The sequence below is a fragment of the Suillus paluster genome (assembly GCF_016628075.1).
Source record: "Suillus paluster strain FC165 chromosome Unknown EDB91scaffold_74, whole genome shotgun sequence".
In the NCBI taxonomy this organism is placed as follows: Eukaryota; Fungi; Basidiomycota; class Agaricomycetes; order Boletales; family Suillaceae; genus Suillus; species Suillus paluster.
The window spans coordinates 75996-88208 of NW_024537634.1; the positions used below are offsets into that span (position 1 = coordinate 75996).

At 48.3% G+C, this 12213-nt stretch overlaps 3 protein-coding genes across 3 annotated transcripts; 1 reads left to right on the plus strand and 2 right to left on the minus strand.

Moving 5' to 3' along the window:
* Positions 1–969: 969 nt before the first annotated feature.
* Positions 970–2777, plus strand: EDB91DRAFT_1158295 (phosphatidylserine decarboxylase). The gene is made up of 3 exons (XM_041319698.1): positions 970–1064; positions 1118–1349; positions 1406–2777. The coding sequence occupies exons 2-3, from the start codon at positions 1122–1124 to the stop codon at positions 2549–2551; spliced, it is 1374 nt and encodes a 457-aa protein (XP_041172824.1). The 5' UTR covers positions 970–1064; positions 1118–1121; the 3' UTR covers positions 2552–2777.
* A 2783-nt stretch (positions 2778–5560) lies between these two features.
* EDB91DRAFT_1158301 (uncharacterized protein) lies at positions 5561–8114 on the minus strand. Its single transcript, XM_041319699.1, has 16 exons — positions 8028–8114; positions 7833–7978; positions 7651–7782; positions 7360–7547; positions 7242–7263; positions 7154–7186; positions 7006–7105; positions 6922–6953; positions 6847–6874; positions 6764–6796; positions 6642–6718; positions 6436–6586; positions 6283–6387; positions 6189–6226; positions 6089–6120; positions 5561–6035 (listed from the first exon to the last, which is right to left on the minus strand). Exons 3-16 carry the CDS (start codon positions 7669–7671, stop codon positions 5873–5875), a joined length of 1023 nt encoding a protein of 340 aa, XP_041172825.1. The 5' UTR covers positions 7672–7782; positions 7833–7978; positions 8028–8114; the 3' UTR covers positions 5561–5872.
* Positions 8115–8235: 121 nt separating this feature from the next.
* On the minus strand, positions 8236–9315 carry EDB91DRAFT_798589 (uncharacterized protein). Its single transcript, XM_041328429.1, has 4 exons — positions 9256–9315; positions 8853–9185; positions 8309–8799; positions 8236–8248 (listed from the first exon to the last, which is right to left on the minus strand). Exons 2-3 carry the CDS (start codon positions 8861–8863, stop codon positions 8466–8468), a joined length of 345 nt encoding a protein of 114 aa, XP_041172826.1. The 5' UTR covers positions 8864–9185; positions 9256–9315; the 3' UTR covers positions 8236–8248; positions 8309–8465.
* Between the last annotated feature and the right edge of the window lie 2898 nt (positions 9316–12213).

Sequence of the window (12213 nt, forward strand, 5' to 3'; positions counted from 1 at the left end):
GCTCGATTCCTCATATGCTGCAGGGTCATCGATTTCCATGCTTTTGCTCCGATCCCATCATCCAAAGGCGTGTTCCATTCACCGCTGCCGTTAACATATGGACTGCCTGAACTACGATAGAGACAGAACCTCAACAAAGTTGTATTCCAGATCCTGTGGATTCATGACGGGTGTAGATTCTCGCGGACGTATTCATATTACTCCAGGTTGAGGTTGATGGTCTGAGCGCTAACCACCTTCATGATGACCTGCTGACCAGCAGATTAATCTGATTCGGGAGAAGCTTCCTTGTCGTTTTTGCTGCCCCATTTCTCCTCGAGCACATGCACATCAGGAAATGGTCATAAGTTGGAAAGTTCGCCGCCGCCGTCGAGTTTCTGTCTCTTTGGAGATTTCAACGAAAATCGCTGTATATGGCCATCTACTATTGCTAGAGCGGCTGAATATTCAATGGACTGAATCGGTTCCCAATCTTCGTTGCCTGTCACAGAACCCATGATCGCCTCCAGACGCCCATCAGCTCCCATCGCGTTCTGGTAACCTAAAAAATCTCCTCCACATGGCTAAACAAAAAAATTTGGAACCCACAAGTTCCATGTTAGTGGGCCTGGACTCTTGTTCTGTGTGCAGGTTGTTTATCCTACTGAGATTCAAGGTACTCTCTGCCACTTTCCCTGGAATGCGAACAAATTATGCTCCATTCCTCGCTTGGCCCTGGGTTTGCATTATCTCTTCCTCAGATCTCCTCATTGCTCTGTCAGTATTTGGACGCCAGAATTAACAGGGAATAGCGTCATGGCCTCAACACAATGGTGTGATCGGAGCAAGGAGATAATTGATCGAAGTTCATCGGACACTGAGTTGCCCGGCTGGCCGTACCTTCCATCGAATGGAAGGTACCATTAGAACACCGTTTTGTATTGTGAATATCAATGTACATATGACATTCGTCGCAGTGGTGCGTAACATCGATCCTACATTTGGATGTACTGACACCTGGCCTCGCATATATAAGGACCCCAAGTCGCTCCTGCTACCCCATCATCAACATTGCATCCTTTCTTGTGAGTCATAAATCCTCGTATTCGATATCTGGTCTAAAGTTTTCCCCCTCCAGTACGATGGTTACTACTACTACTGCGTGTTCTGGCTATGGCGGGTGGCTTCCTAAGCATCCCGAAATCTACCAGAGCTTCTTTAGAAATCTCATCCGGCACACCTTGGATCGTGCCGAGCGATCTACCACGCACGAACCTGCTGTTGCAGATTTCGAGAAAGCAATCAAAGATGACCCTATCATGACGTCTTTGTTCGACCAAATATTCCAACAAGTCGATGAGACGAACAAGGCATGTAGCTACTAGTAGCCAGCAGACCTATGTCAAATATTTACCCTCTTTCCCAGGTCAAAAACTTCGACCACTTGTTGTCCATGCTCGACACTATCGTCGTGAAAGCGCCTTCGTATGAAGTAGCAACAGACGGGAATGGCAATGAACTCAGCGAGCCCATCGGCGTGCCTATCTACCTCATTTTCGATCTGCTCAGCAACACGGCTGCGGGCTATGACCTGTTCCGCATGGAAGCGTTTAACCGTGCGCTCAAAGCCTTGTTGGACAGTTGGGGCAGATTCCTCATGCAACCTAGATCGAATGAGACGCTTAATACGACCAAGACCGGCTGGTTCGGAGAGGCTGGAATTAAGGCTCTCTCGGAGTATTTGGGGCAATATACATTCGAGGAGACATTCGAGTGTCCTGACCCAGCGGCTGATAACAGAGGGTTCCTAACCTGGGATGCCTTCTTCACTAGAGAGGTTCAGCCAAACGCGCGCCCCATCAAAAAAGATCACATCATATTGAAGCCAAGTAGACCCCCTCACACTGCGGAAATCCCTCTCCCACTAGCGACTACCATCTATAGCGCCTGTGAATCCACCGTCTTTCGCATTTCTAGGAACGTTAAGCAGCATGACCAGTTCTGGCTCAAAGGCCAGTCATACTCCCTTTACGACATGCTCAACCGCGACGACCAATACGCCAAGCTGTTCGAGGGCGGGACTGTCTATCAGGCATTCCTCGGCCCCACCGACTTTCACCGCTGGCACAGCCCCGTCAAGGGCGTAATCGAAAAAGTTGTGTTGATTGACGGATCATACTACGCTGTGATTCCCGATGCTGGGGCGGAGCCGGGTGACCCCGAACGCCCGGTGGGTGACCCCCATGGTGCATTGATTCGTTCCCAGCCCTTCCTCACCATCGAGGCCACTCGTGCATTGATCTACATCGCGTCAGACCTCGGCATGATATGCTTCATAGGAGTGGGGATGGCGGAGGTGTCAACGTGTCATGTGAGAGTGAGACAAGGTGATTTAGTGGAGCCGGGCACGGAACTCGGGATGTTCCACTTTGGTGGGTCTTCATCCGCTATCATCTTCCCCAGCGGGGTTGCATTTGTGGAGGACGCGGACAACGGGGTCGTAGTAGGCGAGCACGTCTGGGTTAACTCGGTCCTTGGAGTCGCTCAGCGAGTCTTGCCACTTGATGCGTAGAGCGTTTTGCCAAACATCCTTTTATCGAAGTGTCATATCTTCAAACTGGAGCTATTACGGAAACCAGATGTATACGCTTTCTGTACGATTAGGTCTCGTCAGTCGGTCTTGTACTACTAATATGATGATGTCATGTTTGATTTGTTACCGCGCTTTGCTATACAACCTTCAAGTGCCACGCCGAAAACACTTGGACAAACCCAAACATTTGAAGAAGGCACCATGTATGCTTGAGCACGACGCCAACTTGCTTTGCTATGTCATAGCTCATGCCGTCACAGAGAAGAAACTTCAATTCATACTCTGAGAGAATACTGGCATGCTGCACTTGCAGCGTCGACTCTCACGGACCCTGGTACTTAGGCGAGCATAATACACAGCCGCCAAAGCATTCGCAACGAGTCTGGTGCCCTTGGATCGGAGTGTGGAAACGCACTGATGTTTCCAGAATACCCAGCCTGAGGCGAGTGATTTCACTCATGACGATGAAAATGAACTCACCGTAATCTTTTAACGTGGCCTTTCCTTCGAAGAGGGATGGAGTCCTAAGGTATGAGTTCCTTGTCTGAGCTGACTTCTGACCTTCCCAATATTACATTCATCCCAATGGTCACCCCGGGCCTTGTGAAGGATCTCTATCGCATGAACTTGCTTACGACGTGCATCTGCGGCAGAGATGGGGCCAATGCATGATTCCGAGATGTTAAATATACTATTGCATCTTGAGCCCTGCTCGGTGAAGTTATCTGCCTGCTCTGAAGCGGTAATGACAATGTGGCCTGGGGATATCAGCTACCTGCCCCGGTCAAAACAGTACTACATGAGTTCTGCAGTGGATGATATGAGTCAACATTATGCCAGAGTAAAACGTGAAACTTAGTCACCAAGCGTCGACAGTCGAACATGAGTCACGAGTCAAATCGCATGCGGCATGACCACAGAATCCTAGTAGCCAGTTGAGAAACAATCGAGGGTGAATATGGTGAACTACTAGTGTTCGATGGCATGAAGCCTGGGACTATTCAACCAACTTGAATCCACATCCCACGTTTCCAACAGCGAGAGACGCCTAGCCGTACTGACAGGTATGTTAGGAGCAACTAGGTCGAAGATTTTCCACCGAAGATACAGTGAGTAGATGCAGGCAAGAGTGGTGAAACACCGGTTCCGCCGTGAGCATCTTCAAGTTCACGTCAGTACATTTCACGTTCATCGGTTGCACAGCCACACACCTCAAAGCGTTTTGTCAGTGTCAACAAGTTCTTGCGTACCTTCTACAATTCCGTTCGGGGTTTGTAAGCCGTACAAGCCAGCAACCGGCCTTACACGCCAGTGACACTTTTGTCAATGAACAATTACCCGCATCACAGTCTTTTCGCAGTCCATGGGTGCACCGGTGAATATTGTGAATCCCCAACGTTTGAACTTCAAGGTAGCAGGTCGGGTCGGAAGGTCAACACCGTACTCTAATACTCGTACGAAATCCCCAGACGTGACATCTGACATTTGGAAAGTTCGTACGCATATTGGATATCCCCTGCGCTAAATGAAAGTGCGCAGCGAAACAACAGCGAAAAGTGCCAATAACGGATATTCGAGAAAGGTCCAACAATTACCCATCAGTCCATTGGACTACCCCTCCGCCATGAAGACTCTGAGGTGAAGTGCGCGACTTTGTCGGCGGACGGAGAGTTCCTGGTCACTAGCTGCGTCGACGGCTGCAAGAGAAGCTAGTCTCAATGACCTTCTATCAGAACATGCGAGCTTTAATTCCTCTTCAATCACATCATTCCAACAACAGGTCTACTCATCCTTTCAGGTGGTATGTTTCATCGGGTTTCAGGATTCTTCAACAACCTCACTCACTCATTTTCGTCCATCGCAGCACGCTGTCAACAAATCAGTTTTGGACGCATGTAACGTTTTCTTTGCAAATTTTTCGCTTTTGAGTATCTGCATCCTAGACTCATGCTACACGACGACGAGTCCCGGAAGAAATCAAAGCATGATGGTCCCCGAATACTCCGGTTTTTTGACGACGCACAGCTCGTGCTGATATACATGATCTCAATATATAACCGAACAGTCTATTTTCAAGATTAATATGTTGACAGCTCTCAACATCACGCGGAGCAACTGAGCGTGCCGCTCGATCCAGATCTAGCCCTCTCAGTTGGGCTCAAAATTTGGTATCTTGACATGCTACGCAGACGCCGAATGCACGTGCCACCAGAAATCAATGTCCTGCTCGCAGCGGGCAAGCCTGTATGTTTTTTCCCCTTTTCGGCTCCCCATCACTAATACACGCCTTGAAGCAGAGGAACTATCATGCAAGAGGAAAGAAAGCCGCTAGGTCCCCTCGGCCTTCCAATTCTCATACCACGCAGCAACACAGTCGAGCGACCCAGAGCAATCTGCCATTGTCACTGCAACCACCTACCGCTACCACAGCATTCATTACGCTTCCCGCAGTTGCTGAGACTACCATGGGGACTGGAACAATTTCGCATCCTGACATCACCATAAGACGGGCTGCATGGCGGGCTCGTTTTCTTCTCTGGGTTTGCTGCGTGCCCACTCAGAACACCGACAGTCAACATTAGGGAAGAAATATCTCACTTTCCACCTTCGTTGCCACTTGCTGTACCTAATCTAATTCTCTATGGTTGCTGCTATTGTACGGTATGCGTTAATGAGTAGTTCATCAGTGTGTAGCAATAAAGAGGCGGAATATTGTTACACATGCACGGCTCAAGGAAGAACATAATGGTCGAAATACCTTGCCGTTGTATGCAAAGTCCAGAGCAGGAACGCCGAGTAAGTATCTCCTGCTGCGGAAGCAAAGACAGACTTAGCCATGTGAAGGGATCCCACATTCAGATCTGCATGAAAGGCCAGAGCAGATGAGGAGAAAGTGGCCCAGGTATAGGTGCTTGCAACTTATTAGATGAATTCAGCCGCAGAGCTACGGCTTGAGGTTACGGACATCCGAGAATTGTGACAACAAGTCCTGCGTCGATGATGAAATGATATTTGGAACAAGATAAGCTGCTCGAAAAAGTTGTCAATATTTCAACGTTGAAGCGCGTATGCGAAGTGAAAGTTAGAACTACTGCTTCGTACTAGACAATCATGGTACGTAGTCAATGGTGATCATGACACCCGATATCCTGTATGCGCGAGCTATTCCCCCTCTTCACTGCCGCTCGTCCAATATTCAATCTCCTAAAAATATGACAGGGCCGTCATGCTCGAATACATTATTGTGTCTTTCATAAAGTGTGTAAAATCGGGGGGCGTCCAACTATAGGGTAGTCAAAGCTACGGTTCGAGGCTACGGAGAGTGTTCAAGGGCATAGCATCGGAGGCAAAGTGCATCCCAGATCCGAACGCCGTCGTCCCAAAATCACCTTGTCGTTCGCACGCTTTGCGCAGTTGAAAGAATATACGGCAGGCAAGGGTGCCGTGTAGTACTATTTCGAACCTTGGGAAAATGTCAGAGCGGCTTCTGGAATAATTCATATTGTTGATGTTTACAAATCAAGCATCGCAGTTTCTCCGTCCTGCAGCTGCAAGATTGAATGGTCGGGTAGGAAAGTCAGCAATTTCAGCAGGACATGCAACCGAAGGTGCGCACAGGAAGTACGAATAGAGTGATGTTCACGGTCGAAATCACTAGAAAAAATGAATATTCCAGGGAAGTTTCGTGTGCAATGAACATTAAATCTCACCTAGCAAAACGGAGACATAGAAAAGACTTCCATGCGTGAGCGCTTTCACGAGCCTCCCGGTGGAACGCAGGCGAACGGCGTGGATGATCGTGGATATAACGATCACTGGCAGGTCAGATAGTTTCGCATGAATAAACACATCTTTTGACTCACCGAGCTCAAAAAAATATACGGAGCAGAATATGCCGAGGACTAGATGTGTCACCAACGCAGTGGCTTTGAGATTAGACGTGGATGTGGTACAAATGGCGCTCATCAGAGAGGCAGATGCGATGTGACATGCTAGCATTGTCATAACCACGATCTGTAAGAGGATTGTTAGTACAATGCCTCTGAAAGTGTCAAAGATTGTGAAGTACGGTATAGAGAACTAAGAGTGTCACTTTTACAGGTCGGCAGTCATGCCAGAGGGCCAAAGCACGCATGAGGAGCAGCCCTGCCATATAATGAGTGGGCGCTAGTGGTATTATTGCAAGACTACCTTCAGACGCCATCATGACTAGAAAAAGAGCGGCTATCCAAATATCAATGATCACGCTTCGGTGCACTACTTCTTAGACTCACTGTCCGATACTTTGTAATTAACTACGCACTGAACGGAGGTGAAAACGTGCTCGCTCAAAAAATGCGAAATCATACCTGGCTTTCATCTAGCGAAGGTGACAAGTCGTCTGCAGGGGTTCCTAAGGCTGTGTCAGGCGCCTCGAGTTTGGTATTGCTCACTATAGATGGAGACGCCAGTCGAAACAGCTGGCATATAGCGTGCTAATACGAAAAGGACGTGCGCCATGCTCCACCCTTTCTTCGTCGTGAAAAAGTGAACCTACGGAGTTCAGACACGACAAAATGGGTCAACACAACGCACACAGACCTCCTGGTCCAGTGTGAGGAAGTAGTCGAGAATCTGATGAACCATTAAGACACGGCCTGACCATCATCATCCTTTACTGCGGACTCACCCAAACTGCGGTAGAAGCAACTTTCCAGCGGTATGAGTACACGTGTATGTGGTTGATCCATGCGGCTACGCACCTCGAACATACTGTGTCATATTCATCAGCGCGAGACGGCTAGAGACGAACATAGCAACCTACCTCGGTTGTTTGTTGGCGGTAGTCGACGAGGACATTGAGAATGTGTGGTTTGTCGAAAAACTCGTGAGTCATATCCGAGTCAATGGTTTGTTCGGTCCTTGAGCGAGACGACGACGACAACGAAACTGAACCGAACTGTGACTGGCGATAGAAGGAACGACTGTCTTTCTCCTATTGGTCTGTCTCTAGTAGGAACCTTAATTGTCGTATATATCGATTCGATAAGCTACGAACCTCGGTTTCAAGCCGTGACGCACGGGGCAAAGTGACTCACGTCAAGGAAAGGAAAGGTCATAACTTACAAGGTGTGGCGTCAACAATCCCCGCGTCTTTTGAATGGCTTGAGATCCCGGGGCTATTGATCTTGACGCGCGAAGCGCTGAGAAAAGCGTGGAGCACGGATATACTTACGACACGTTGAGCCGACGGAGAATTGGTGAAGAAGCCACGCTCAACTAAGTTTAGCATGCCATGAGGCTTATGTTGGTGGTTGAAGCTTGCAGTCGGAGCACCGAAAGCGGGCGCTCTGATTGGTGGGTTGTAATGAAAACGAAAAAGCTGTAGGCATCAGGAAGCAAGATGGTGTTTGACTTCCAAACAATCTGATGTTGTGAGCAGGTGCAAAATTGTATACTTGAGGATTATACGTACGTGTAGCATCCCTCAACCGACCAAATGACCACAAGCATATCAGGCCTCAGGTTTCAGTGTTTTATCAGCAAGCTAAGACATAGCGTGCACAACAGAAGTCCAACGGCATGTTCGCGGGAGGCTTGGACAACACTCCATAAATTACGTACACTGGGCTTATACCCTCAATGAACTATAGATTACATGTTAAACACAATGCCTTTCGTTTTCGTGACGACAGTCTGATACATCGAGGGAGATAGTTAGCATCATATTAGCTCGAAAGACGGAAACACACTCACAGACTTGGTTATCAGTAGGGTAAGAATCACCATCCTCACCTCGTCTAGTGCAATATCCGAAAGAAGGTCTCTTGGAGTCTTCCGAGTCGCCGCTCGAGCTTTGGCTCTTAATAGCCTCCTTGATATCTAAGCTATTGGCGACATTGCGCCTTCTGCCTCACTTCTTGTGCGTGATCCACTTCACTCCCGTTCCTTGTTCGATGCTCTCCATAGCGTTCTTCACACCTTTATCAACCGACTCTCGCCCAGCAGCAGTGCCTTCTTTTGCACGCTCCCAGCTGGCCATTCCGCTGCGCGCAATGGAGGTTCTTCTGATTTCTCCAAGGTGAGGAACATAGTGATCTTCAAGCTCCTCGACATATGCGTCGACCCGAGAAGCAGTACCCGGCAGGAAATATGGGAATACATCAACTAAGGCTGCGGGCGGAAGTGGGATGCCTGTGTGGAGTGCGTGCGAGCGAATGAAGACGGACGTTGTCAGGGCAAAAATTCTGGTCTCCGGTGAGTGGGGATGCAATGGTCAGCATAGGAAGATATCACTCACAACTCCACCATTTCTTCAACAGAGGTCTACCGGTCTATGGTACATTGGGCCTTGGAGTGGATACAAGTAAAGTAGTCCGTGATTGCTCGAGGCACCTTTCTAATGCAGATGGGGTGTCGAAAAGTAAAGTCTGGGTATGTGTTTATGGTATCTGTGGTTAAGACATAGAAATTAGGCTTCAGAGCTATGCTCTTGTTGACATCGATTGACATTTTAACAATGCTGAGGTACACGGCGGCCACTGTATCTGCAAAATGAACCGTACGATTTTGGTTGCAATAGATGAGTCGAGTACAAGTTCACGTAATTGACTCGGTGGGACTGCAGGACGCGCTGCTGTCAGACAAGCAAGAAAATCAAATCATGAGTCATTCACTCCAGAGTGGCGGTGGCGATTGTTTACCTCGTCGTCGAGAGGACCTGTACGTGGACTCGGTAAACTTCAGTAGTTTTGGAATATAAAGGGTTGAAGAAGGACATGCATGTTAACAACTTCGATGGGATCGGATGCAAGGCATACATACGTTTGTACAATCTGCAGAACGAACGCCTTGAGCGTCAGGCTTAAATTTCCTGTCATGGTTGGCATGGCTGGACATTCAGCAATATCACTCCGCAGTAAGGCAGAAAGAGAAGAAACAGGAACACTTGCCTTTGATATCTGTTTGGTGATTGCTGAGCCCTGGTGTTACGGTTCAATAGGAACAACACTGTAGTGAACCTTGGTTGACCTCGTGCTCGCCGCCCAATTGTTCAAATACTACATTCAGGTGGCGAGTCCAACATCAGCTTCATAAGACGCTGCGCGCATCCAAAGTCTGAGACAGCCTCATTATCGTTGGGTCCGTCAAATGTTGTACTTGTCTTTGGAGGGTGTGCAGTTAGAGCCGTATAAGATTCCTGAGCTCATTTCAAATTTGCCCATGATGGACCCGATAAGCCCACATCGGCAACCATAACATCAATTCGTGTCGATTCGACAAACACGTGGTCAAACCAGTCCCTTGCAGCGGTTGTTTCTTGATCTGCTGTGGAAGCTAAGGAAACTGTCTTGAGTGATGTTGCAGGGGTGGCTTGTTTGTTCAAAGTGCTTCTGCAACTATTTGATGTCAGGGATGCTTATAAATTTTACATAATAACGAAGCACGATATGGTTGTGAGAATCGTAAACAACGACAACGCCATTCTGCGATAGCTTACAGCCATTTCTCGCTGAGTCTAAGAATTTCTTGTTCATGCAGGCGAATAGCTGCGAGCTTCAAATCGGACGAGATCTTTCTTTTGCCCATAATATTGATGATTGTGATATGCAAGTCTTGTAAAATTTACGCTATGTCCTTTTTCGGTCTATGTCATCTTTCAATTTACATCGAGGCGCCAGTACTTACCATTACATATGCAAACGGCTGTAAGTGGGCATCGATGTTTCGCTCGGAAAGCTTGTCAGAATTGATATAACGTCGAAGAGTCTAAGTGATCAGCATCTACAGGACGAAGTGGAACCAAGCTGGATCGACATAAAGCAATACAAAAGGAACGAAAAACATAGCAGAACAAGGAAATACAATATAATGATGAAGGGTAGATACTTCTTCCCTATAGTTGATGGTTTTCAATAGAGATACAACCGATCCAGAGCCAGAGCCGCGTCCAGCATCCAGCCTGACGTATAGTGACATCAAGGTGCGAGGTTCCAGTCGCCGCCGCGGTAGTGGAGACTGTAGGAATTGCAGCTGATGTCATGGCTTGCTGTGATGACGATGGTGGGAGTGTGCTTTGGGTTGCTCTGCCAGTATGTTGCTGCATGACATAGATCTTGGGAGGTCGAGAGGAGCTGGCTGCTTTCTTCCCTCTTGCATGATAGTTCCTCTGCGTGAAAATGTGTCAGTGATAAGAAGAATAGAGGTGGGAAAAAGCGTACAGGCTTGCCTGCGGTGCACGGGACATCAACTACCGGTAGCTCTCGCAACTGGATGTTTGATCCATCTTGTCTGCGTTGTCTGCCGGACACAATGTTTTTAGCCCAGCTACGAGGGTGGGATCTGGACGGGGTGTCGTGTTCAGTTGCTCGGCATGAATTGGAGCGGGGGCGCAGGAAGGAAGGTAATCGACCAAGGAGAGTCCATTGATTTGGTGTGGTGGTGGCATTTCGTCCTCGGGAAGTAGAGAACTAATAAAATAATGGTCAAAGGGGATGTTAGATTACAGATGGAAATCATGTACATCGTCGAAAAATCCGGGGGGTAGTCGATTCGGATGAGCACTGTCGATTTTCGAAGGTCGTGTCCATGTAGCACCAGCCTAGTATGTAGATATTCAAAGCCGTGCAAAAGTTCAAGAGACACATAACATACATTAATGTTAAATGCCTTCTTGACTGTCTTCTGTGATAATGTGATGAATGAAGATGAGTAAGAAAGGCTGTTGAAGAGACCTGATGCAACATACCACCTGAAAGGATGACCAGTTGTCAGCGTGATTGAGGATGAAATGTACACAAGCTTACATTGTCTGATAGAAGGTGACTGAGGCCAGCTTCCCTGACGATAGCAGAGACATCCCATTTGTATATGTCGTTGTCGTCGCAGCCAGTGACGAGCGACCTTCCATCCATGGAAAAGGTCGCACACCTCACCTGGTCTTCATGGTAGAAGGGTTGTCCGATGGGCTGATTGGTTTCTAGGTTCCACAGTCGCGCTGTCTTGTCCCGTGATATGCTTGCGAGGATGCGTTCATTTGGAGACAGTGAAATAGCATTGACCCAACCTTCGTGTCCCTCCAGAACAGCGGTTTCGGTCCAGGTGGCGGTGTCAAATTTCCTGATACAGGAGGTTGACGCGGCGGCGATAAGTGTCTTTCCGTCCGAGATCCATGCCAGGCAGAAAACTGCGAAGTCGAGTGTTTTGACCAATTGGCCTGTGTTGGCATCCCAGACTTTCAGCTTGTTCGTGCCCGTCGCAATCATTGTACCATCGGGTGAGTAGCAAACCGCCCACATCCAGGTATCTTTCGCTGCCTCGATTGGACCCAGGATTATCTTTCCGCTCTCGACGTCCCATACTCTGAATGTCCCACCGCCGCACCCGCTCACCACTCGCCCTCCATCTGGACTCCAGCACACAGACTTCACTGACTCTGTGTGCCCCGTCAATTTTTTGATGACCTTGCCTGTGTCAATTTCCCACAATATCACTGTACCATCCTCACTCCCACATACTACTGTCTTGCCATCCGGCGAAAGTGCTATGGCATTCACACTTCCACTTATTTCGTCCATCCAGGCCTTCAAGACCTGCATACCACTCTCCAAGTCCCAGACTTGAAGTGTGCCGTCCCATGAACAGGTGATGATCCGCCGTTT